At 48.8% G+C, this 26034-nt stretch overlaps 1 protein-coding gene across 3 annotated transcripts in view; it reads left to right on the top strand.

Annotated features, from left to right (window-relative positions):
- LOC119963342 overlaps positions 1–26034 on the top strand; it is a 320297-nt gene that overhangs the window by 194722 nt on the left and 99541 nt on the right. For all 3 annotated transcript variants that reach the window (XM_038792342.1, XM_038792344.1, XM_038792343.1), the window contains 3 exons: positions 1115–1429; positions 15361–15675; positions 24827–25141. In XM_038792342.1, coding sequence (XP_038648270.1) covers positions 1115–1429; positions 15361–15675; positions 24827–25141 — 945 coding nt within the window. The remainder of the gene's footprint in view (positions 1–1114; positions 1430–15360; positions 15676–24826; positions 25142–26034) is intronic.

Below are 26034 nucleotides of genomic sequence, written 5' to 3' on the forward strand. Positions count from 1 at the left end.
TCCAATTCCAGCTCAGAAAACACTTTGCTTCGGATTTTACTGTCATAAGGTAGAGAAAGAGTCAATGCCATACCTTGTTTTCTCTTTCCCAAGGCACTTACCTTAGTCCACATAACTACTGCACTTCTCCATTGGTCGTACGATCCCCTTTCAGAAAATAAGTGGGGTAGTCATATCCGGCCATCTTTACCCTAGGTTCAGCCATATATCTTTTTTTCTTCTCACTCACTCCTTGGTTTGGTCTGGAAAAGTTGTATCTTTTAACCCTTTACATTTGCACAGCAACCATCCTCTGCTATCATTTGTTAGACATTTAGCTGCTGTTGTATAAAGAGCAACGGTATTGCTCCTTTTACAAACACCTTTATTCCACTCTCTGCACAAAACTCTATCTTCACATTACCTGACACAAAGGCCACCTGAAGCCCCTTTACATATCAGTGCCAATTATTGGATACTTAACATAAATGAGACAACTAATTGGAAATCTCTTAACCCATTACTTAACACACATCACCAACAATCTGTCCTGGTCCACACATGTCGACGCTACGACTACAAAAGCACAACAACGCCTATACTTCCTCAGGAAACTAAGAAAATTCGGCATATCCACATTGACTCTTAGCAATTTTTACTGATGCACAATTGAAAGCATCTTATCTGGCTGCATCATAACTTGGTAAGGCAACTGCTTGGTCCAAGACCGCAAGAAACTTCAGAGAGTCGTGAACATAGCTCAGTTCCTCACATGAACCCGCCTCTCATTCACTGACTCCGTCTGAGAACACGCACTAACAGATTAAAAAACAACTTCTTCTCCGTATCTCCACCAGACTCTTGAATGGCCCTCTTATGGACTTATCTGATCTATCAAAGCATCTTCTCTACTGTTACAGCACTATACTCCATTTGCTTCCCCCGATGTCTAAATTTATGTATTCACATTGTGTATTATTGTATGTCCTATGTTTTTCATGTATGGAATGATTTGCCTGGACTGAACGCAGAACAATACTTTTCATTGTACTTAGATACAGGTGACAATAAATCTAAATCTAATGAATCTAGGTAATCTGAGACCAGTGTAACCATGTTCCCATCTACATTTCAGGTCCGGTGCCTGTACGGTTGATGAATGGGAGCAACATGTGCTCTGGAAGAGTTGAAGTTGGCCGTAACTCTGTCTGGGGGACCATATGTGACAATGGCTGGGATGTAAAAGCAGCGAATGTGGTCTGCACAATGTTGAACTGTGGGACAGCCCTGTCAGCAGAAAGAGATGCCACCTATGGAGAGGGTTCTGGGGTCATCTGGTCCCTTAATGTGAGCTGTGACGGGACAGAGCTTACCCTCGATCAGTGCTCTTCCAACACATGGGTGGGGACCAGCTGCACACACAGGCAAGATGCTGGAGTTACCTGTTCAGGTGAGTGGGGTTTTTTGCTTGGATGAGTCTGGTGCCCTGCTCAGGTGAGGGGAGGGGGGTTGCCTATTCGAGTGGAGGGTTCGCTGCTCAGATGAGGTGTGGAAGGTTCCTGGTCCTTGTCCATGAGAAGGGTTCCCTGTTCGAGTGGGTTGGGAATCATAGAATCCATAGAATCTCCACAGTGCAGAAGGAGGTCATTCAGCCTATTGAATCTACACCAACCTTCTGAAAGAGCACCTTACCTAGGCCCACTCTGTCCCCACGAAGGTGCAATTTAGGATGGCCAATTCACCTAACCTGCGAATCTTTGGGTGGTGAGAGGAAATCAGAGCAGCCGGAGGAAAACCATGCAGATACAGGGAGAACATGCAAACTCCATACAGACAGTCACCTAAGGCCAGAATTGAACCTGGGTCCTGGCACGGTGAGGCAGCAGTGTTAACTACTGTGCCACTCTGCTGACTCAGGTGAAGCCGTAGGGTTTCTCGCTCGATTGAGGAAAAAGTGTTCCCTGCTTGAGTGAGAAAGGGAGGGAGGGCTCCCTCTTTGGGTGACCGAGCGAGTTCTCAGCTTGGGTGGAAGGGCTCCCTGCTTTTGTAATTGAGGACGGTAGAGAGATGTTCTTGCTGGTAAGTGCATTTAACCTGTTCATGTGCAATGGTTCACAAACTGGTCAAATTGGAGGCCTTGATTGCTACAATACCAGCCCAAGACTGTGGATTACCAGTCCAGGGCTGTGGATTACCTGCCCATTCCTCTGGGCTACAAATCCTTGGGTTACTTGTACATTAAAATATATTATTCTTTGGGAAGGTACTGCACAGATTCATCAGCAGAATACAGGTGCCTAAAAGAGCTAAATTATTATTATTTTTTATAAATTTAAAGTACCCAAATCTTTTTTTTTCCAATTAAGGGGAAATTTAGCATGGCCAATCCACCTATCCTGCCATCTTTGGGTTATGGGAATGAGACCCACGCAGGCATGGGGAGAATGTACAAACCCTACACGGACAGTGACCCAGGGCCGGGATCAAACCCAGGCCCTCAGCTCCATGAGGCAGCAGTGCTAATCACTGCGCCACCGTGCCATCCTAGGAGTTAAATTATGAAGACCAATTGCGGAGACTTGGTTTACATTGTGTTGAATATAGTAAATTAAGGGGTATCTAATTGAAATATTTGAGACATTTAAAGGATTTACTGGAGAAGATAAAGAGAAATTATTTCCAACGGGTGGGGAGAATTTGCGGAACAAGGGGACATAGCCTTCGAGTCATGCTGCTGTGAGAGGATGTTGGGAAGCATTTCTTCACAAGAGGGGAATGGATATCTGGAACTCTTTCTCCCCAAAAGCTGTTAATGTTTGGGATCATTTGGAATTTTTACATCAGAGACGCAAGGTTTTTGTCGGGTATGGGTGTTCAGGCTTACGCAACAAAGCTGTGTCGTGGGAGTGTCTTTAAGAAATATTTTTGTCTTATCACGTGGCTTCAGTGATGTCATTGTGTGGGTGGAGCTGGGCTGTGGCTCTGGGGGTTCATTTTACTTTTGCTTTGGTTTGGGGCTGTTTTAGTGGCTCTGAGTTTTTTTGCTTTCGTTTTCACATTTGGCTGCTGTAGGACCAGAAAGAGAAGTATTTTGGCCCGTCTCTCTATTTTCAATTTTAAAGAGTCATTCCAAGGAAGAATACCAATAATAAGAGTTAAGTACTATTTTAGTAAAAGGGTTTTTTGTTTTATGGGATGTTGTTATTAAATTGAAACAGTTAAGAGGAATTCATTAAAGGTTATACATAAATTACTGTTGCTGTGTGGGGTATTTATGTTGGTAGTTAATATAGCGTGTTTATAAAAATGTTAACTAAATTCGTAGAATAAAGCTTGTTTTTGATTAAAAGTGCTTAAGGCGTCTTGAATAACACCTGAAAGGCAGGCCCTTGTGCTCATCATAACCAAAATTGATAAACAGTTATACGTCAGGTGAACTCCATGATATACTTTGTAGTTTTCTAAACCATGGCCCATAACAGCTGATAATTGGAATTAAGGTGAAAGTCCTCCTTGACCTAATTGATTGGTGGGACCGACTTGAGGGGGTGAAAGGCCTATTCCTGCTCTTTAAGTAATCTCTTTGTGAACTAATATTTTTTTTAAATCATTTAAGGGATGTGGGCATCGCTGGTTAGGCCAGCATTTATTGCCCATCCCTAGTTGCCCTACAGAAGGTGCTGTGTTGCCATCTTGAACTGCTACAGCCTTTGAGGTGTAGGTACACCCACAGTGCTGTTAGGGAGGGAGTTCCAGGATGTTGCCCCAGTGACAGTGAAGTAACAGCAATATATTTCCGAGTCAGGGTGGTGAGTGATTTGGTCAGGAACCTCCAGGTGGTGGGGTTCCCAGGTATCTGCTGCTCTTGACTTTCTAGTTGGTAGTGGTCGTGTATTTGGAAGGTGCTGTCTAAGGAACCTTGATGAGTTACTACAGTGCATCTTGTAGATGGTACACATGGCTGCCACTGTACATCTGTGGTGGATGGTTTGAATGTTTGTGAAAGGGGGAGCAATTAAACGGGCTGCTTGGTCCTGGATGGTGTCGAGCTTCTTGAGTGTTGGAGCTGCATTCATCCATGCCAATGGACAGTTCTCCATTCCACTCCTGACTTGTGCCTTATAGATGGTGGACAGGCTTTGGGGGAGTCAGGAGGTGAGTTACTCGCCCTGGGATTCCTAGCCTTTGACCTGCCTTGGCAGCCGCAGTATTAATATGGCTAGCCCAGATCAGTTTCTGAACAATGTTAACTCCCAGGATGTTGATGGGGGATTCAGCGATGGTAATGCCATTCAATGTCATGGGACGATGGTTCGATCCTCTCTTGTTGGAGATGGACATTGCCTGGCACTTGTCTGGCGTGAATGAAACTTGCCACATGTCAGCCCAAGTCTGGATATTGTCCAGGTCTTGCTGCAATTGGACATGGACTGCTTCATTATCTGAGGAGTCGCGAATGGTGCTGAACATTGTGCAGTCATCCGCAAACATCCCCACTTCTGACCTTAATGATGGAAGGGAGTTGATTGATGAAGCAGCTGAAGATGGTTGGACCTAGGACACTACCCTGAGGAACTCCCGCTGTGATGTCCTGGAGCTGAGATGACTGACCTCCAACCACCACAACCATCCTCCTTTGAGCCTGTATGACTCCAATCAGCGGAGTGTTTTCCCCTTGATTCCCATTGACTCCAGTTTAACTCGGGCTCCTTGATGCCGTACTCGGTCAAATGCTGCCTTGATGTCAAGGGTAATCACCCTCACCCCACTTCTGGCATTCAGCTCTTTGTCCTTCTTTGAACTAATGCTGTAATATGGTCAGGGGCTGAGTGACCCTGGCAGAACCCAAACTGAGCGACTGTGAGAAGGCTATTGCTGATCAAATTCCACTTGGTAGCACTGTTTGTTTTTTTTAAAAATAAATTTTATTAAGATTTTCACAAAATATAACAACAAAACAATATTAACAAAACAACCATGGTAAAAACCCAAGAACAACACCCACCCAACTACAAAAGCAACTACAAAAACAAAAACAAAAAAGCAAACAACAAAAAGGAAAGAGATAACACCCGTCACATCCAACAAACCCATGTACACAATTCTCCCTCCCACCGAACCAAACCCCCCTGGGTTGCTGCTGCTGCCGGCCTATTTCCCTACCGTTCCGCCAGGAAGTCCAGGAAAGGCTGCCACCGCCTAAAGAACCCTTGTACTGATCCCCTCAGAGCAAATTTCACCTTCTCCAATTTGATGAACCCCGCCATATCATTGATCCAGGTCTCCACGCTTGGGGGCCTCGCATCCTTCCACTGAAGAAGAATCCTCCGCCGGGCTACTAGGGACGCAAAGGCCAGGACACCGGCCTCTTTCGCCTCCTGCACTCCCGGCTCCACTGCAACCCCAAAAATTGCGAGTCCCCAGCCTGGCTTGACCCTGAATCCCACCACCCTCGACACCGTCCTTGCTACCCCCTTCCAAAACTCCCCCAGCGCTGGGCATGCCCAAAACATATGGACGTGGTTCGCTGGGCTCCCCGAGCACCTAGCACACCTGTCTTCGCCCCCGAAAAACCTATTCCACCTCGTCCCAGTCATGTGGGCCCTATGCAGCACCTTGAACTGTATGAGGCTAAGCCTCGCACAGGAAGAGGAAGAATTCACTCTCTCCAGGGCATCTGCCCACGTCCCCTCCTCAATCTCCTCACCCAGCTCCTCTTCCCATTTACCCTTCAGTTCCTCCACCGAGGCCTCATCTACCTCCTGCATTACCTGGTATATGTCCGAAATCCTCCCTCCTCCAACCCAAACCCCCGAGAGCACCCTGTCCCGTACCCCACGTGGGGGCAACAAGGGGAACCCCTCCACCTGCCGCCTGGCAAACGCCCTAACCTGCATGTACCAAAACATGTTCCCCGGGGGGAGCCCAAACTTCCCCTCTAATTCCCCCAAGCTCGCGAACCTCCCCTCCACAAACAGGTCCCTCAACCTCCTAACCCCTACCCTGTGCCAGCCCAGAAATCCGCCATCAATGCTCCCTGGAACAAACCGATGGTTCCCCCGTATCGGGGCCTCCATCGAGCCCCCCACTTCTCCCCTATGTTGTCTCCATTGCCCCCAGATTTTGAGGGTAGCCGCCACCACCGGGCTCGTGGTATACCTCGTTGGAGGGAGCGGCAACGGCGCCATTACCAGCGCCTCCAGGCTTGTGCCCACACAGGACACCATCTCCATCCTCTTTCATGCTTCCCCTTCCCCGTCCATTACCCATTTACGCACCATTGCTGCGTTGGCAGCCCAATAGTACCCACAGAGGTTGGGCAGCACCAGCCCCCCCTATCCCTGCCCCGCTCCAAGAACACCCTTCTCACCCTCGGAGTCCCATGCACCCACACAAATCCCGTAATACTCCTGTTCACTCTCCTAAAAAAGGCCTTCGGGATAAGGATTGGAAGGCACTGGAACAGAAACAAAAACCTCAGGAGCACCGTCATCTTAACGGACTGCACCCTCCTCGCCAGTGACAACGGTAACATATCCCACCTTTTGAACTCCTCCTCCATCTGCTCCACCAACCTTGTGAGGTTGAGCTTGTGCAGGGCCTCCCAGCCACCTGGACTCCTAGGTACATGAAGCTCTTCCCTGCCTGCTTCAGTGGGAGCCTACCAATCCCCTCCTCCTGATCCCCCGGGTGCACCACGAACAACTCGCCCAGGTTCAGCTTATACCCAGAGAAGCCCCCAAATTCGCTGAGAATCCTCATCACCTCCGGCATCCCCCCCACCGGGTCCACCACATACAGCAACAGGTCGTCCACATGAAGCGACACTCGATGCTCCTCCCGACCCCGCACCAGGCCCCTCCAGTTCCCTGACTCCCTCAACGCCATGGCCAGGAGCTCAATTGCCAATGCAAAGAGCAAGGGGGACACCCCTGTCTCGTCCCCCGATACAGCCGAAAGTACTCCAACCTCCTCCTATTCATGGCTACACTCGCCATCGGGGCCTCATAGAGCAACCTCACCCAACGGACAAACCCCTCCCCAAACCCAAACCTTTCCAACACCTCCCACAGATACCCCCACTCAACCCTATCAAAGGCCTTCTCCGCCTCTAATGCCACCACTATCTCCGCCTCCCCTTCCACAGCCGGCATCATAATAATGTTGAGGAGCCTTCATACGTTAGTATTCAACTGCCTTCCCTTCACAAACCCCGTCTGGTCCTCGTGAATGACCCCCGGCACACAATCCTCTATTCTTGTGGCTAAGATCTTTGCCAGCAGCTTGGCGTCTACATTTAGCAGCGGGATCGGCCTATATGACCCACACTGCAGAGGGTCCTTGTCCCGCTTCAGGATCAAGGAAATCAGCGGCCGTGACATAGTTGGGGGCAAAGCCCCCCCCTCCCTTGCCTCGTTAAAGGTCAGGACCAACAGGGGGCCCAACAGGTCCGTTTACCTTTTATAAAATTCAGCCGGGAACCCATCCGGCCCCGGCGCCTTCCCCGACTGCATGCTCCCTATCCCTTTAACCAGCTCCTCCAGCTTAATTGGCGCCCCCAGTCCCTCTGCCCCTGCCCCTCCTCCACCCTTGGAAATCGCAGCTTGCCCAAGAAGCGCCCCATTCCCCTCCCTCCACCGGGGGTTCAGACCGGTAAAGTTCCCCATAAAAGTCCCTAAAGACCCCATTAACGTCTACCCCCCTCCGCACCACCTTCCCAGCTCTATCCGTCACTCCCCCAATCTCCCTGGCTGCGTCCCGCTTTCGGAGCTGGTGTGCCAGCATCCTGCTCGCCTTCTCCCCATATTCATACACCGCCCCCTGTGCTTTACTCCACTGAGCTTCCGTCTTTCTGGTAGTCAATAGGTCGAACCTGGCCTGAAGGCTACGCCTCTCCCCCAGCAATCCCTCCTCCGGAGCCTCCGCATAGCTCCTATCCACCCTCACCATCTCCCCTATCAGTCTCTCCCTCTCCCTCTGCTCCCCCCTCTCCCTATGGGTTCGGATGGAAATCAACTCCCCTCTAATCACCGCCTTCAATGCCTCCCAGACCGTCCCCACTCGGACCACCCCGTTATCGTTGGCCTCAAGGTACCTCTTAATACACCCTGAACCCTCCCGGCCACCTCCTCATCTGCCAGCAGCCCCACCTCCAAGCGCCAGAGCGGACGTTGGTCCCTCTTCTCCCCCACCCCGAGGTCCACCCAGTGCAGGGCATGATCCAAAATGGCAATGGCAGAGTATTCAACATCCTCCACCTTCGAAACCAGCCCCCTGCTCAGGACAAAAAAAATCAATCCTCGAATAAGTTTTATGCACGTGGGAGAAAAACGAGTACTCCCTGGCCCTTGCCCTCGCAAACCTCCAGGGATCCACCCCTCCCATCTGATCCATAAATCCCCTCAACACCTTAGCCGCCGCTGGCCTCCTACCCGTCCGGGACTTGGATCGATCCAATGGGGGACCCAGCACCGTATTGAAGTCCCCCCCCGATCAGGCCCCCCACCTCCAGGTCCGGAATGCAGCCCAACATGCGCCGCATAAACCCCGCATCGTCCCCCTGCAGCTTACCACTCACCATCACATATCTCCCGCCACTGTCAGCCACCACCCTCAACGCCTCAAACGACACCCTCTTTCCCACCAGGATCGCCACCTCCCGATTCTTCGCATCCAGCCCTGAATGAAAGACTTGGCCCACCCATCCCTTCCTCAGCCGAACCTGGTCCGCCACTTTCAGGTGTGTCTCTTGGAGCATGGCCACATCCGCCTTCAGCCCCTTCAAGTGCGCAAACACCCGGGCCCGTTTGACCGGCCCATTCAGCCCCCTCACATTCCAGTTTATCAGCCGGATCAGATGGCTCCCTGCCCCCCTCCCCTGCCGATTAGCCATAACCCATCCCCTGCCCACCACTGGCCAGCGTCCCCCGCTCTGCCAGTTCCCCACGGCGGCAACTCCCCCCCCCCCCCTCCAGCACCCCCTGCATCCTCCAAGTCCTTCCTGGCCATCCATTTCAGCAGCAACCCGGTACCCCCCCCCCCCCCCAAAGGCTAGGACCCCTCCTATCCGCGCCCCTCCCTCCATTGCACTCCAGTGAGCCAGCTAACTTCTGCTGACCCCGGCGACTCCCGCCATACCTCCGACTCCTCCCCACGTGGGACTACTCCTCCTCCTTCGTGCCCATCAGCAGGCCCTCCTCCTCCTCCTCCCCCCCCCCGCTCTTGTGCGGGAAAATAACAGCCAGCAACGGCCCACACTTCTCAGCCCCGACCCAGCCCCCATCATCCCTCAGCGCGGGAAACCAGAGAAAAGCCCGCGCTTTCACCCTGCCCAACCCCGCCTCCTCTAGGGCAACTCCCATTGCCAGTCCCCACCACCAGCTCCCCGCACTCCCAGTTTACCTCCCTGCCAGAACCCGTCCACCAGACCCATACAAAAAGACATAACGACATTGCCCCACCCACCCTAAAGCCAACACACATCTTGCATTAAACAGAGAACCCCCCCCCCAGAGCAAAAATTAAACACAATTACATTATCATGAAATTATTACATGAAATTATTACATTATTACGAAATCAACCATGATTGAATGGTGGAGTGGACTCGATGGGCCGAATGGCCTTACTTCCGCTCCTATGTTTTATGGTCTTATGATCATACAAAATCCCCCATCTTTGACCCTCAGTTTGAGTCCAGTTTCTCGGCCTGCACAAAGGCCCACGCCTCCTCCGGACTCAAAATAATGGTGCCGGTCCTTGTAGGTGACCCACAGATGCGCCGGCTGCAACATGCCAAACTTCACACTCCGCCTGTGGAGCACCGCCTTCGTCCGGTTGAACCCGGCCCTCCACTTCACCACCTCTGCACTCTAGTCCTGGAAGATCCGCACCTCCGTGTTCTCCCACTTGCTGCTCCGCTCCTTCTTGGCCCACCGGAGCACGCACTCACGATCAACGAAACGGTGAAACCGCACCAACACCACCCGCGGCGGCTCGTTAGACTTGGGTCTCCTAGCCAGAATTCTGTGGGCCCCCTCCAACTCCAGGGACCCCTGGAAGGACCCAGCTCCCATCAACGAGTTCAGCATAACGACCACATAGGCCGCCAGGTCCGACCCCTCCAACCCCTCCGTGAGGCCCAGGATCCGTAAATTTTTCCGCCTCGACCGGTTGTCCAGCTCCTCGAACCGCTCCTGCCACTTTTTATGGAGCGCCTCGTGCATCTCCACCTTCCCCGCGACGGCCACGGCCTCATCCTCCCTTTCGGAGGCCTGCTGCTGGAGCTCCCGGATTGCGGACCCCTGGGCTGTCTGAGTCTCCATCAGCTCTTTGGTGGTAGCCTTCAGCGACTCCAGCTGCTCCATCTTAAGCTCCTGGAAGCAGCGCAGCAGAGTCGCCTGCTGCTCCTGCGCCCACTGCCTCAGCTCCTCGAGGGCTCTGCCAGCCGCCATTTTGTTTCTCTTCCCCCGCTTTTACAGGGGCGCTTCCACTATTTTTCCTCTCACCCCACTCCAGGTCCGGACCATAGGACCTTAGGGATCTACTCCAGACCCTTTCCCACGTCGGGATTCGTCGTCGAAGTTCCGTTGGGGGCCCTGAAAAGAGCCCCAAAGTCCGTTTTTAGCGGGAGCTACCGAACGTGCGGCTTTGCTCCGCATTGCCGCCACCGGAAGTCTTGATAGCGCTGTTGATGACTCCTTCCATCACTTTGCTGATGATGGAGAGTCGGCCGATAGGGCAGTAATTGTCTGGGTTGGATTTCTCCTGTTTCTTGTGTGCAGGACACACCTGTGCAATTCTCCACATTGCTGGGTAGATGCCAGCGTTGTAGCAGTACTGGAACAGCTTGGCTAGGGGTGCGGCAAGCTCTGGAGCACAAGTCTTCAGTACTAATGCCGGAATATTATCAGGGCCCAAAGCCTTTGCGGTATCCAGTTCCTTCAGCCATTCTTTGATATCGCTTGGAGTGAATCGTATTGGCTGAAGACTGACATCTGTGATGTGGGGACCTGTGCAATGAGGCAGACCTGATTAGGGAACTTAAGATGAAGGAACCCATACGAGGCAGTAACCACAATATGATAGAATTTACCAGGCAGTTTGAGAGGGACAAGCTGGACTCAGATGTAATGGTATTCCAATTGAATAAAAGTAACGACAAAGAAATGAGGGAGGAGCTGGCCAGAGTTGATTGGAAGGGGAGCCCAGAAGGAAGACAGTAGGACGACAATGGCAGGAGTTTGGGGGAATTATTCGGGAGACACAACAGAAATTCATCCCAAAGAGGAGAAAACATGCTGAGGGGAGGACGGGGCACCCATGGCTGACGAGGAAAGTCAGGACGGCATAAAAGCAAAAAGAAAAAGCATACAAGGTGGTGAGGATTAGTGGGAAGCCAGAGGATGGAGAAGCCTCTAAAAGCGAACAGAGGACAATTAAAAAAGCAATAAGGGGGGACAAGATGAAATATGAGTGTAAGCTAGCAAATAATATAAAAGAAGATAGCAAGATTTTTTTTCAATATTTAAAAGGTAAGAGAGAGGCAAAAATAGACATTGGTCCCATGGAAAATGTGGCTGGAGAAGTAATAATAGGAAACAAAGAAATGGCAGAGGAACTGATTAGTTACTTTGCATCAGTCTTCACAGTGGAAAAGAACCAGTGGGATGCCAGTGCGCCAGGATAATCAGGGCAGAGGTGAGTGTACTGGCCATCATTAAGGAGAAGGTTCTGGGGAAAGTGAAAGGTATGAAGATGGATAAATCACCTGTACCGGATGGACTACACCCCAGGGTTAAAAGGGATAGCTGAGGAGATTGTGGAGAAATTGGTGGTGATCTTTCAGGAATCACTGGAGGCAGGGAGGGTCCCAGAGGACTGGGAAATGGCTAATGTTTAAGAAAGGAGCGAGGCTGGGCAGCATGTGGCGCAGTGGTTAGCACTGGGACTACGGCGCTGACGACCCGGTTTCGAATCCCAGCCCTGGGTCACTGTCCGTGTGGAGTTTGCACATTCTCGCCATGTCTGCGTGGGTTTTACCCCCACAACCCAAAGATGTGCAAGTTGGGTGAATTGGCCATGCTAAATTGCCCCTTAATTGGAAAAAAAAATAATTTGGTACTCTAAATTTTTTTAAAAAGGAAGGAGGGAAGCAGAAGACGGGAAATTATACGCCGGTTCTGGTTAGCCTGACTTCGGTAAAATTTTAGAGTCCATTATTAAAGATGAGATCGCGGAGTACTTGGAAGTGCATGATAAAATAGGGCTGAGTCAGCACGGCTTCGTCAAGCGGAGGTCATGTCTGACAAATCTGTTCGAGTTCTTTGAGCAGGTAACAAGGAAGTTAGACAAAGAAGAAACAGTGGATGTGATCTATTTAGATTTCCAGAAGGCCTTTGACAAGGTGCTGTATAGGCGGCTGTTAAATAAGTTAAGAGCCCTTGGTGTTAAGGGAGATACTGGCATGGATAGAGGATTGGTTGACTGGCAGAAAGCAGAGAGTGGGGATAAATAAGGTATTTTTCAGAATGGTAGCCGGTGACTAGTGGTGTGCCTCAGGGGTCGGTGCTGGGACCACAGCCAATCACAATGTACATTAACGATTTGGAAGAAGGAACTGAAGGCACTGTTTCTAAATTTGTAGATGATATGAAGATATGCAGAGGGACAGATAGTATTGAGGAAGGAGGGGGGCTGCAGGAGGCGGACAGGCTAGGAAATTGTGCAAAGAAGTGGCAAATGGAATACAATGTGGAAAAGTGTGATGTTATGCAATTTGGTAGGAAGAATGGAGGCATAGACTATTTTCATAATGGGAAAAGGCTTAGGAAATCAAAAGCACAAAGGGACTTGGGAGTCCTAGTTCAAGATTCTCTTGAGGTTAACGTGCAGGTTCAGTTGGCAATTAGGAAGGCAAATGCAATGTTAGCATTCATGTTGAGAGGGCTAGAATACAAGACCAGGGATGTACTTCTGAGGTTGTATGAGGCTCTGGTCAGACCCCATTTGGAGTATTGTGAACAGTTTTGCAATTTGTATCTGAGGAAGGATGTGTTGGCCTTGGAAAGGGTCCAGAGGGTGTTCACAAGAATGATCCCAGGAATGAAGAGCTTGTCATATGAGGAGCGGTTGAGGATTCTGGGTCTGTGCTAATTGGAGTTTAGGATGAGTAGGGATTTTATTGAAACTTACAGAATATTGAGAGGCCTAGATAGAGTGGACGTGGATTAGATGTTTCCACTAGTAGGAAAAAGTAGAACCTGAGGCCACATCCTGAAACTGAAGGGACGATCCTTTAAAACTGAGATGAGGGGGAATTTCTTCAGCCAGAGGGTGGTGAATCTGTGGAACTGTTTGCTTCAGAAGGCTGCGGAGGCCACATCACTGAGTGTCTTTACGACAGAGACAGATAGGTTCTTGATTAATAAGGGGATCAGGAGTTATGGGGAGAAGGCAGGAGAATGGGGATGAGAAATGTATCAACCATGATTGAATGGTGGAACAGACTCGATGGGCCGAATGGCCTAATTCTGCTCCTATGTCTTATGTACCTCCAGCAGAGACCGAGATGAATCATCCACTCAGCATTTCTGTCTCAAGATTGTTGCGAATGCCTCAGCCTGACTTTTGCACATATGTGCTGGGCTCCTCCATCATTGAGGATGGGGTTATTTGTGGAGCTTCCTCCTCCAGTGAGTTGTTTAATTGTCCACCACCATTCACGCCTGATGTGGCAGGACTGCAGAGCTTAGATCTGATGCATTTGTTGCGGAATCGTGTATCTCTGTCTGTTTCCTGCTGCTCGTGCTGTTTCCCATCTAGCTTCCCATCAGTCCAAAGATGTGCAGGTTGGGTGGATTGGCCATGATAAATTGCCCTTAGTGTCCAAAATTCTATGATTAACCTAGGACAATAGTTTGGCACAACATCGTGGGCCGAAGGGCCTGTTCTGTCCTGTATTTCTCTATATCTTCACCAGGCTGACATCTCATTTTGCGGTATGCCTGATGTTTCTCCTGGCATGCTCTTCTGCACTCTTCACTGAACCAGGGTTGATCCCCTGGCTTGCTGGTAATGGTAGAGTGGGGGATATGCCAGGCCATGAGGTTGCAGATTGTGGTTGAATACAATTCTGCTGCTGCTGATGGCCCAAAGTGCCTCATGAATGCCCAGTCTTGAGTTGCTAGATCTGATAAAAGTCTATGCCATTTAGCATGGTATTAATGCCACACAACACGATGGTGGGTATCCTCAATGTGAAGACGGGAATTTGTCTGCACAATGACTTTGCGGTGGCCACTTCTACTGATACTATCCTGGACAGATGCATTTGCAGCAGACAGTTTAGTGAAGATGAGGCTCAGTATGCTTTTCCCTCTTGTTGGTTCCCTCACCACCTGCTTCAGTCCCAGGCTATCAGCTATGTCCTTTAGGACGCAGCCAGTTCCTCTGTGGTGGTACTACTGAGCCACTCTTGGTGATGGACATTGAAGTTCCCCATCTACAGCATATTCTGCACCCTTTCCACCCTCAGTGCTTCCTCAAGTGGTGTTCAACATGAGGAAACCGGATTCATCAGCTTTTGGTGGCTGGTACGTGGTTGTCAGTAGGAGATCAGAGGATTAGATAGGGTGGACATTGCCAATGTTTAACCTGAAGCCATTAGACTTCATCGGGACCAGAGTCAATGTTGAGGACTCCCAGGGCAACTCCCTCCTGACTGTATACCACTGTGCCGCCACCTCTGCTGGGTCTGTCTTGCTGGTGAGACATGTCATACCCAGGAATGGTGATAGTGCTGTCTGGGACATTGTCTGGAGGGTATGATTCTGTGAGTATGACTATGTCAGGCTTTTGCTTAACTATTCTGTGCAAAAGCTCTCCCAACTTTGGCACATGCCCCCAGATGTTAGTAAGGAGAACTTTGCAGGGTTGGTAGGCTGGGTTTGCCGTTGTCGTTTCTGTGCCTGGGGCGTGCCGGGTGGTCCATCTGGTTTCATTTCATTTTGGGGTTTTCATAGTGGTTGAATACAACTGAGTGGCTTGCTAGGCCATTCCAGAGGGCATTGCTGTGGGTCTGGAGTCACATGCAGGCCAGATGGCAGATTTTCTTCCCCAAAGGACATTCGTGAACGAGGTGGGTTTTTATCCCAGATATTTATTGAGTTTAAATTCCACCACCTGCCGTGGTGGGATTTGAACCCGGGTCCCCAAATCATTATCCTGGGTCTCTGGACTACTAGTCCAGCGACAATACCACTACTCCACTACCTTTCCAAGCGGTGCGAGGAATCTGATACTTGGGCTAAAACGTTCAGTTAATGACTGCAGTGGGAGTCAAGGTAACGCACAACAGTTTAACCATATTTCCATCTCTAGGTCCTATACCCATACGACTGGTGAATGGTACTAACATGTGCTCTGGACGGGTTGAGGTCTATCGTAAGTCTGTCTGGGGAACCATCTGCGACATTGGCTGGGATGTAAACGCAGCGAATGTGGTCTGCAGAGTGTTGAACTGTGGGACAGCCCTGTCTGCAAAAAGAGATGCCTACTATGAAGAGGGGACTGGGATCATCTGGACTCATAATGTGAGCTGTGATGGGACAGAGCCTGCCCTCGACCAATGCTCTGACAACCCACAGCTGGGGACAAAATGCACACACAACCAGGATGCTGGAGTTAACTGTTCAGGTCAGTGGATTTAACCTGTTCCTTAGTTCAGAAGCAGACTTAGTGAAATTGAAGTTCTTGTTTTTTGACACTGATTTACCAGCTCAGAACTCTTTTATTTTTATTCATTTACAGGATGTGGGCCCTGCTGGCTAGGCCAGCATTTATTGCCCATCCCTAGTTGCCCTTGAGAAGGTGGTGAGCTGCTTTCTTGAACCCTGAAGTGTAGGTAAACCTACAGTGCTGTGGAGCCTCCTCCTCCAGTGAGTTGTTCAATTGTCCAGCAGCATTCATTACTGGATGTGGCAGGACTGCAGAGCTTAGATCTGATACATTGGTTGTGGAATTGCTAAGCTCTGCTGCATATGTTACTTGGCATGCAATTAGTCCTGTGTTATAGTTTCACTAGATTAACACCTCATCTTCAGGAATGCCTGGTGCTCCTGGCATGCTGTCCTGCACTTTTCACTGAAAAAGGTTAATTCCCCGGTTTGGTGGTAATGGTAAGAGTCAGGAATATGTTGGGCCATGAGGTTGCAGGCTGAGTACAATTCTGCTGCTGCTTTTGATGGCCCACAGCAACTTATGGGTTCCAGTCTTGAGTTGCTAGATCTGTTTGGAGTCTATCCCATTTAGCATGGTGGTAGTGCCACACAACACCATGGAGGGTATCATCAAATTGGGGCAGCACGGTAGCACAAATGGATAGAACATAGTACAGGCCCTTCGGCCCTCGATGTTGCGCTGACCTGTGAAACCAATCTAAAGCCCATCTGCACTATTCCATTATCATCCATATGTTTATCCAATGACCATTTAAATGCCCTTAATGTTGGTGAGTCCACTACTGTTGCAGGCAGAGCATTCCACGCCCTTACTACTCTCTGAGTAAAGAACCTACCTCTGACATCTGTCCTATATCTATCTCCCCTCAATTTAAAGATATGTCCCCTCGTGCTAGCCATCACCATCCGAGGAAAAAGGCGCTCACTGTCCACCCTATCTAATCCTCTGACATCTTGTATGCCTCTATTAAGTCACCTCTTAAACTCCTTCTCTCTAATGAAAACAGCCTCAAGTCCCTCAACCTTTCCTCATAAGATCTTCCCTCCATACCAGGCAACATCTTGGTAAATCTCCTCTGCACCCTTTCCAATGCTTCCACATTACTTCCTATAATGCAGCGATCAGAACTGCAAATACTCCAAATGCGGCCGCACCAGAGTTTTGTACAGCTGCAACATGACTTCATGGCTCCAAAACTCAATCCCTCTACCAATAAAAGCTAACACACCGTACGCCTTCTTAACAACCCTATCAACCTGGGTGGCAACTTTCAGGGTGTGGTGAATGTATTATGCCAATAATCCACCATTGTATTTGTATCTGTGCTGTTGCCCTTGTATTTGTATCTGTGCTATGCTGTTGCCCTTGTGGGCTTCTCCTATGGGCCATTGTATGGCATTATCCATAGGGGAACAGGTTGGGGCATGTATGGGCTCCGCCCATGGCTCCTCCCCTTGAAGGGAGGTATAAAGAGCAGGCGACCTGTAGGCAGTTCTCAGTATTGGATCAGTCGCAGGCAGGCACTGTTCTAAGTTGATTAAAGCCACGGTTTACTTCTACTCTTGTCTCGAGTGAATTGCTGGTCGCATCACAGGGATCTATGTACATGGACTCCGAGATCTCTCTGCTCATCCACACTACAAACAATCTTACCATTAGCCCAGTACTCTGTATTCCTGTTACTCCTTCCAAAATGAATCACCTCACACTTTTCTGCATTAAACTCCATTTTCCACCTCTCAGCCCAGCTCTGCAGCTTATCTATGTCCCTCTGTAACATGCAATATCCTTCCGCACTGTCCACAACTCCACCGACTTCAGTGTCATCTGCAAATTTACTCACCCATCTTTCTATGTCCTCCTCCAGGTCATTTATTAAAATGACAAACAGATCCTTGTGGTACACCACAAGTAACTGAACTCCAGGCTGAACATTTCCCATTAACCACCACCCTCTGTCTTCTTACAGCTAGCCAATTTCTGATCCAAACCGCTAAATCACCCTCAATCCCATGCCTCCGTATATCCTGCAATAGCCTACCGTGGGAACCTTATCAAACACTTTACTGAAATCCATATACACCACATCAACTGCTTTACCCTCGTCCATCTGTTTGGTCACTTTCTCAAAGAACTCAATAAGGTTTGTGAGGCATGACCTACCCTTCACAAAACCGTGTTGACTATCCCTAATCAAATTATTCCTTTCTAGATGATTATAAATCCTATCTCTTATAATCCTTTCTAAGACTTTGCCCACAACAGAAGTAAGGCTCACTGGTCTATAGTTACCGGGGTTGACTCTACTCCCCTTCTTGAACATGGGGACAACTTTTGCTATCCTCCAGTCTTCTGGCACTATTCCTGTCGACAATGACAATGTCGCCAAAGGCTCTGCAATTTGCTCCCTAGCTTCCCAGAGAATCCTAGGATAAATCCCATCCGGCCCAAGGGACTTATCTATTTTCACACTTTCCAGAATTGCTAACACCTCCTCCATATGAACCTCAATCCCGTCTAGTCTAGTAGTCTACTAGCTCCTATCCAGAATCATCTTTGCAATCCTTTCCTCTACATCTCTGGAACTTTTCGGACGCCTATAGAAAACTGCCAACAGGGTGACCTCTCCTTTCCTGTTTCTAACCTCAGCCCATACTACCTCAGTAGACGAGTCCTCATCAAATGTCCTTTCTGCCACCATAATACTGTCCTTGACTAATAATACGACACTTCCACCTCTTTTACCACCTTCCCTGAGCTTACTGAAACATTTAAACCCTGGAGCCTGCAACTCCATTCCTGTCCCTGCTCTATCCATTTCTCCGAAATGGCCACAACATCGAAGTCCCAGGTACCAACCCACCAAGTTCACCCACCTTATTCCGGATGCTCCTGGCATTGAAGTAGACACACTTTAAACCACCTTCCTGTGATCTCAAAATCTTACTCATGACCTCACTACTCTCAACCTCCTGTACGCTGGAGCTACAATTCAGGTTCCCATCCCTCTGCTGAATTAGTTTAAACCCTCCCGAAGAGCATTAGCAAATCTCCCCCCCCCCCCAGGATATTGTTGCCCCCCTGGTTCAGGTGTAGACCATCCCATTTTAGAGGTCCCACTTACCCCAGAATGAGCCCCAATTATCCAGGTATCTGAATCCCTCCCTCCTGCACCATCTCTGTCACCACGTGTTCAACTGCTCTCTCTCCCTATTCATCGTCTCGCTAGCATGTGGCATGTGGCACGGGTAACAGCCCAGAGATAATAACTCTGTATGTTCTAGCTCTAAGTTTCCACCCTAGCTCTCTGAATACCTGCCTTACATCCCCATCCCTTTTACTACCTATGTGGACCACGACTTGGGGCTGCTCCCCCTCCCCCTTATGGATCCCGAAAACATGATCCGAGACATCACAGACCCTGGCACCTGGAAGGCAACACACCAACCGCGAGTCTCTCTCGTTCCCACAAAATCTCCTATCTGTCCCCCTAACTATGGAGTCCCCAATGACTAATGCTCTAATCCTCCTCCCACTTCCCTTCTGAGCAACATGTACTACAAACCTTCCCAGAACTCCCCACAGCCGACTTCCAGTTTCCTGCTGCTCTGAAAGAAAAACAACTCCGAAAAAAGTAAGTTAAAAACAAAATTCAGCTGACTTTCAGCTCTCCTTCGCAAAAAATCGCTCCCCTCTCTGCCTGCTCCACTGGAAGAGTAGCACTGTGGCTTCACAGCGCCAGGTCCCAGGTTCGATTTGAGGCTTGGGTCACTGTCTGTGTGGAGTCTGCACGTTCTCCTCGTATCTGCGTGGGTTTCCTCTGGGTGCTCCGGTTTCCTCCAACAGTCCAAAGATGCGCAGGTTAGGTGGATTGGCCATGATAAATTGCCCTAAGTGACCAAAAAAGTTAGGAGGGGTTATTGGATTACAGGGATAGGGAGTAAGTGAGGGCTTAAGTTTGTCGGTGCAGACTCAATGGGCTGAATGGCCTCCTTCTGCACTGTATGTTCTATGTTCTAATGTGAAGATGGGATTTATCTCCACAAGGACTGTACGGTTGTCCCTCTCACCGATGGACAGATGCATCTGTGGCAGGCAGATTGGTGAGGATGAGGTCAAGTATGTTTTTCTCTCCTTTTGGTTCCTTCACCACCTGCCGTAGTCTTAGTCTACATCCTTTCGGTTCTGTCCAGCTCCATTGGTGGTGGCACTACCGAGCCACTCTTGGTGATGGACATTGAAGTTCCCCACCCAGAATACATTCTGCACTCTTGCCATCCTCAGTGCTTCCTCCAAGTGGTGTTCAAAATGGAGGAGTATTGATTCATCAGCTGAAGGAGGATGATGTATTATAATCAGCAGGTAATTTCCTTGTCCTTGTTTGACCTGGTGCCGAGAGACTTCATGGGGCCTGTGTATTCCCAGCGCAGGATTCCAGCGCAGGATTATCAGGCCAGTCTTCTGAATTACTAGCACAGGGTTCTGGAATACTCAACCAGAGCTCTAGAATCCCTGTCCAATCATGAAGAAGTAAACAAAATGGGGTCAGAGGTTATGATCAGAATGTGTCAAACCCAGTGTTGAGTCAGAAAGGTTGTAAAGTGGCTAATCAAAAGGTGCTATTCCTCGAGTTCATATTGAGCTTCGATGGAACACTGCAGGAGACTGAGGGTAGACAGGCCAATGTAAGAGTAAGGTGGAGAATTAAATGATAGATGATCAAAAGTTCAGGATCATACTTACAGATTGAAGGGCCACTCCAGAAAACGGTCACGCAATCTGCTTTTGGTATTACTAGTGTAGTAGAGACTATATTGTTGGCACCGAGTATTTTATACCAGTTTAACAAAGTAAAGATAAATTGTCGTTTCATCTGGAAGCAGTATTTGGGGTCATGGACAATAAGGAGAGATGAGGTAAAAGAGCATGTGTTACATCTCCTGCACTTGGATAGAAAGGTGCATTGGGATTGTGGAGAGGACAGCCCCTCTGGAATGTTAAAAAAGGAGGAATTTGGAAGTGATGACCTTTCTCTCCCGGGTGTTCAGTTTTCTACCATTCCTCCCACCTCTATCCTTTCCAGTTGGTTGCGGGGTGTCTATGGAAGGATCTCTTCCAGTACATGGGTTTATGGATTAGCTCATAATCATCAGCCAGTGTGACTGCCTGCCAGGCCCCAGTTCCTCTGCTCCCCTATGTGTGTTCTTATTGGGAAGGGTATAGAATTTTAAAACTCCTTAAGGAGAAATGTCCTGAGGAGGTTCTTGTCAGTGCCTTTTGTTTCAGGTGTTTGCACCCACTGGTCAAAAGCAAGTTGCTTTCAAATTCCAGGTACGTCTGGTCAGGCCATTTCCTGAAGGTCTACAACCTTCATTACGCTTCCGGCACTAACTGGTATGCACGTAAAATAGCCCTTTTCCTGCTTCATAGTCAGTGGCACTTTTCTCAGGCAACGGTGAGGTGGTGGCATAGTGGTATTGTCGCTGGACCAATAATTTAGAGACGCAGGATAATGATCTGGGGACTCGGGTTTGAATCCCACCACGGCAGGTGATGGAATTTAAACTCAACTAAAAAAAAGGGCAGCACAGTTGCACAGTGATTAGCATTGCTGCTTCATAGCTCTACGGACCCTAGTTCGATTCTGACCTCGGGCGATTGACTGTGTGGAGTTCACATTCTCCCCATGACTGCATGGGTTTCCTCTGAGTGCTCCGGTTTCCTCCCACAGTCCAAAGTTGCGCAGGTTAAGTGGATTGGCCATGCTAAATTGCCCCGTAGTGTTCAAAGGTGGGGTAATGGTGATAGGGTGGGGAGTGGGTTAGGGTGCTCTTTTAGAGGGTTGATGCAGACTCGATGGGCTGAATGGCCTTCTGCACTGTAGGGATTCTATGATCCATTGAATATGGAGACTGCTGTGGAAGATGAAGATGACAAGGGAATCCTGCAATGGTTTTGGGAGGGAGGAAAAGTGCAGGAAATGGTATATGAAATTTCAGTGGCCCTGTCACTGGGGTGGGGGGGGGGGGGGGGGGGGGGGGGGGGGGGGGAATGTATGGTTGAGGAACAGCAAAAACAAATCAGAAGTGCAGGTATGGAAGGTAACATTATCAAAACCCTGGCGATAGAGAATGGAATGGTATTCTTGCAGGAAGTAGGCTGTAACAAAGGGTTTTCATGGTGTCTGTGCAAATCAATGGCCTTATACTGAAAAATGATTGATAACCTATCCCAACAAATGGGGCAGAGAAGTTAGGTAAGAAAAGAATCAGAGTTCGACCATGTGAATGTGAGAGAAGGATGGGATTTGGAAACAAATCTTGAGGAAATGTTCCAGTTCAGAGCAACAACAGGAAACAGCCCCGATACAGTCACCAGAGAAAAGAGATGAGGGAAGGGGCCTAAAACAAAGGGGGCTGGAATCTCTGCCGTCGGGATTCTCCGTTTTGCCGGCAGCTAAGGGGTTTCCCGACGACGTGGGGCTGCTCCGCAATGGGAAGCCCCATTGACCAGCTGGCGAAACAGAGCATCCCGCCGGCATGCTGAACCAGAAATCTGACGTGGTGGGACAATGAATACAGCCCAAGGTGTTGCATATATCCCACAAAAAGACAAGCATAGCTTGAACCCATGTGGCTATCCACAGCAATACAGTACCATTCATGTGAAGCAAGCAAGTTAATCTCTGTCTCAGGATTACAAATAGATGTTTGGCAGTACGGAACATGAGCATTGCTAAAATAAACTATTTTGTCGAAAACCTTTGACAAAATGTGATTTTTCATCAATACTCAAGTGAGTTGAATTAAAGGAGATGTTGTTCAAGATGAGAACATAGTCAGGCAAACTGCAGTGGGTGGCGGTTGATGGACAAAGTCAACATGGACTTATAAAAGGTAAATGATGGATTGAGACTTGTTTCCCAGACAGAAAACACAAATTGGAATAAATGGGTATTTTTCAAAGTGTCAGACAGTGATTAATGGTTTCCCGTGGGTATCAGTACTTGGGATCCAGCTGTTCACAAGATACATAAATGATTTGGATGAGGGAACCAAAAGTAATATTTGAAGTTTGCTGATGGCATGAAACTTGGTGGGAAATTGAGTGGTGAGGAGGATGTTAAGAGACTTCAAGGTGGTTTAGACAATTTGAGTGAGTGGGCAAATATTCAGCAGAGGCAGTATAAGATGGATAAGTGTGAAGTTATCCATTTTGGACAGAGAAACAGACTGATAGATTATTATTTAAATGGTGATAGATTGAGAAATGCTGACGTGCAGAGGGGCCTGGCTGCCCAAGTACATAAGTCACGAAAAGCAAACATGCAGGTGCAGCATGCAGTTAGGAAGGCTAATGGTGTGTTGGCCTTCATTGCAAGAGGACTTGGGTACAGGAACAAGGATGTTTTTTTACAGCTATACGGGGCCTTGGTGAGGCCGCACCTGGAGTACTATGTGCAGTTTTGTCTCCTTAACTAAGAAAGGATATACTTTCCATGGAGGCTGTGGAACCCGATCAAGAGAGACAACAGGAACACATGGTCGGGTAGAAATGAACGACTGGTATACACAGAATCATGAAAATTACTACTCCTCTCCCCGAATGGTCATCCTCCCTGACCTGCATCCAGGTCAGGGTTTTTATACAGAGCAGTTTCCAGGGGAAATCCCGCCTCCAAATAATGGGGTAGTTCATACTCAGCTGTGTGAGGGGGAAATCGAATGGAGCACAGTCCTTGGCTCCCAAGGGGGTCATAACAGAGGCAATGCAGCGAAGGTTAACCGGACTATTTTGTAGGATGGCAGGATTATCATATGAGAAATGATTGGATCGGCTAGGTCTATATTCACTGGAAGTTTGAAGAAAGAGAGGGTACTTGAAACTTAGAAAATTCTAACAGGGCTGGACAAACTGGACGCAGGGATGTTGTTTACTCTGGCTGGAACGGTTCTAGAACAAGGGGTAGGCCATTCAGGACTGAGATGAGGAGTAACATCTTCAGTCTGAGGGTGGTGAACCAATGGAATCATCTACCACAGAAGGCTGTGTAGGCCAGGTTACTGAATATATTTAAGAAGGAAATAGATAGACTTTTAGATTCAAAAGGTGTCGAGGGGTATGGGGAGAGCGGCGGTGCATGGTTTTGAGATGCGGGATCAGCCATGATCATCTTAAATGGAGCAGGCTCGCAGGGCCAAATGGCCTATTCCTCTCCTATTTCCAAAGTTTCTCTGAAACTGCTTGGGCCTCCATTCAAGGATGAAATGGAGAGCCTTCAGTCCATTCTGTTGGGGGACTCAAAATGCAGACATTTGATGTCCATGGTGAAGAGAAGACAACTAGAGACCATAAATTGTTCCTAGTCTATTCTCACCTGATTCACTTGCTTAAAACATATCACCTATAGCTTTTACCAATACTCTTCAAAGGTAATCGACTTGTAATATTGACTCTGTCTTTGTGCAGAGGTTGCCTGACCTGCTGAGAATCTCTTGCGTTTTCTGGTTCTATTTCAGATTTCCAACATCCACAGTATTACATTTTTCATACATTTTGGTTGCGAAAATATATGAAAGGTGATGGAACCAAGGCAGGTAGATCAAGTTAAGATACAGTTCAGTAATGCCCTAATTGAATGACAGTAGAGACACAAGATGATGACTGAACTGCTACTGTTCCTAAACTCTTAATATTCTCGATATTAACTCATATTTGTCCAGACTGACACCTAAACTGCAATGTCCAGCTGATGACACCATTCACAGATCAGTCAATTCCAATCACTTTAACCGTCCCTATTCCAGGCCCAATGCCCCCACATTATCAGATTTACTTGCTTAAAACCTGTTACATTTCTTAACATTTTCCAATACTAAAGAAAGGTGATCGGCTGGTAACGCTAAGTCTATTTTTCTTTCCTGGCACATGCTGCCTGACCTGTTGAGTATTTTCTGTTTTTATTTCAGATTTCTAACATTCACAGTATTTTACTTTTGATGTGTAAAGATATACAGTCATGATGTAATTGAATAACGGCAGTAATACAAAGGGCTGACTGGCCTCCTCCTGTTCCTAAGTAACCGTGTACCTATCTGTATTCCAGGTCCAGTGCCCATACATCTAGTGAATGGTCCGAACATGTGTTCCGGGAGAGTTGAGGTCTATCGTAACTCCAGCTGGGGAACTGTCTGCGCAAATGGCTGGGATTCTAATGCAGCGAGCGTGGTCTGCAGAGTGTTGAATTGTGGGTCAGCCCTGTCAGTAACACAAAATGCCACCTATGGGGAGGGGACTGGGGACATCTGGTTGGAAGATGTGAGGTGTGATGGGAGCGAGATGTCCCTCGATCAGTGCACTGCCAACCCCCAGGTGGGGAATAGCTGCAAACACAACGAGGACATTGGAGTGACCTGTTCAGGTGAGTGGAGTGATTTACTTGGCTTGGAGTTTTTAACATGCTCCTTATGTGTGTTTGTTCACAAACTTTTCTCTTGTGATTCAAACTTTCATTTTCTTGGTTACTAATTGATGGAACCATCAATTCACCAGACATGTGTTTCCGATATGAATCTAGGCTTTAATCAACTTACTTCAGAGCCAGCCTGTTACCCGTTGATGAACTCTTAGTGAACTCATGCTGACTCTGGACAAGGGTATTTATACAGCTGCACTAGGGGAAGGAGTCATGGGCGGAGCCAAAGGTGGAGCCCAGTACAAGTTCCTGAGTACTCCCAGAGCTACTCCCTCTAGTGGTCGGATAGCGCGACTGCGCTAACAAAGACAGTGTGAATTATCATATATATCTATATATTACATTCACTACATTCACCCCCTGCAAAAATCAAGTCCGGTGGGGGTGGTGGCCTACAACGTCAGTCTGTCTGGTGGTCGAATTGTCCGGTGTGATCTGTGGAGCACCGAGGTTGCAGCCTCTTGCGGTGGCTGGATGGGTGTTGTGTGCTGGGGTACGATGGCGGACTCCAGGGAGGGTTGTATCCGAGCTTCATACTCTCCTGGTTCGACCGGGGACTGGGGGCTGGCCGGCGCGGGGGCGCGGAACTGGTGGAGTGAGCTCATGGGCTCGGGAGCGCGAGGGGGTGGCAGCATGGGGTGTAGGGTGAGAGGTCCTTCTGTGGGGGTAGAGGGGGCGCTGGATCCGGTGGGTGCCAGATCCCGGAGGGATACCGTGTCCTGACGGCCGTCAGGGAACTCGACGAATGCGTACTGGGGGTTGGAGTGGAGCAGGCGCACCTTTTCAACAAGGGGGTCAGTTTTGTGCGCCCTGACGTGTTTCCTCAGAAGTACGGGGCC

This window comes from Scyliorhinus canicula, chromosome 3, assembly GCF_902713615.1.
Source record: "Scyliorhinus canicula chromosome 3, sScyCan1.1, whole genome shotgun sequence".
In the NCBI taxonomy this organism is placed as follows: Eukaryota; Metazoa; Chordata; class Chondrichthyes; order Carcharhiniformes; family Scyliorhinidae; genus Scyliorhinus; species Scyliorhinus canicula.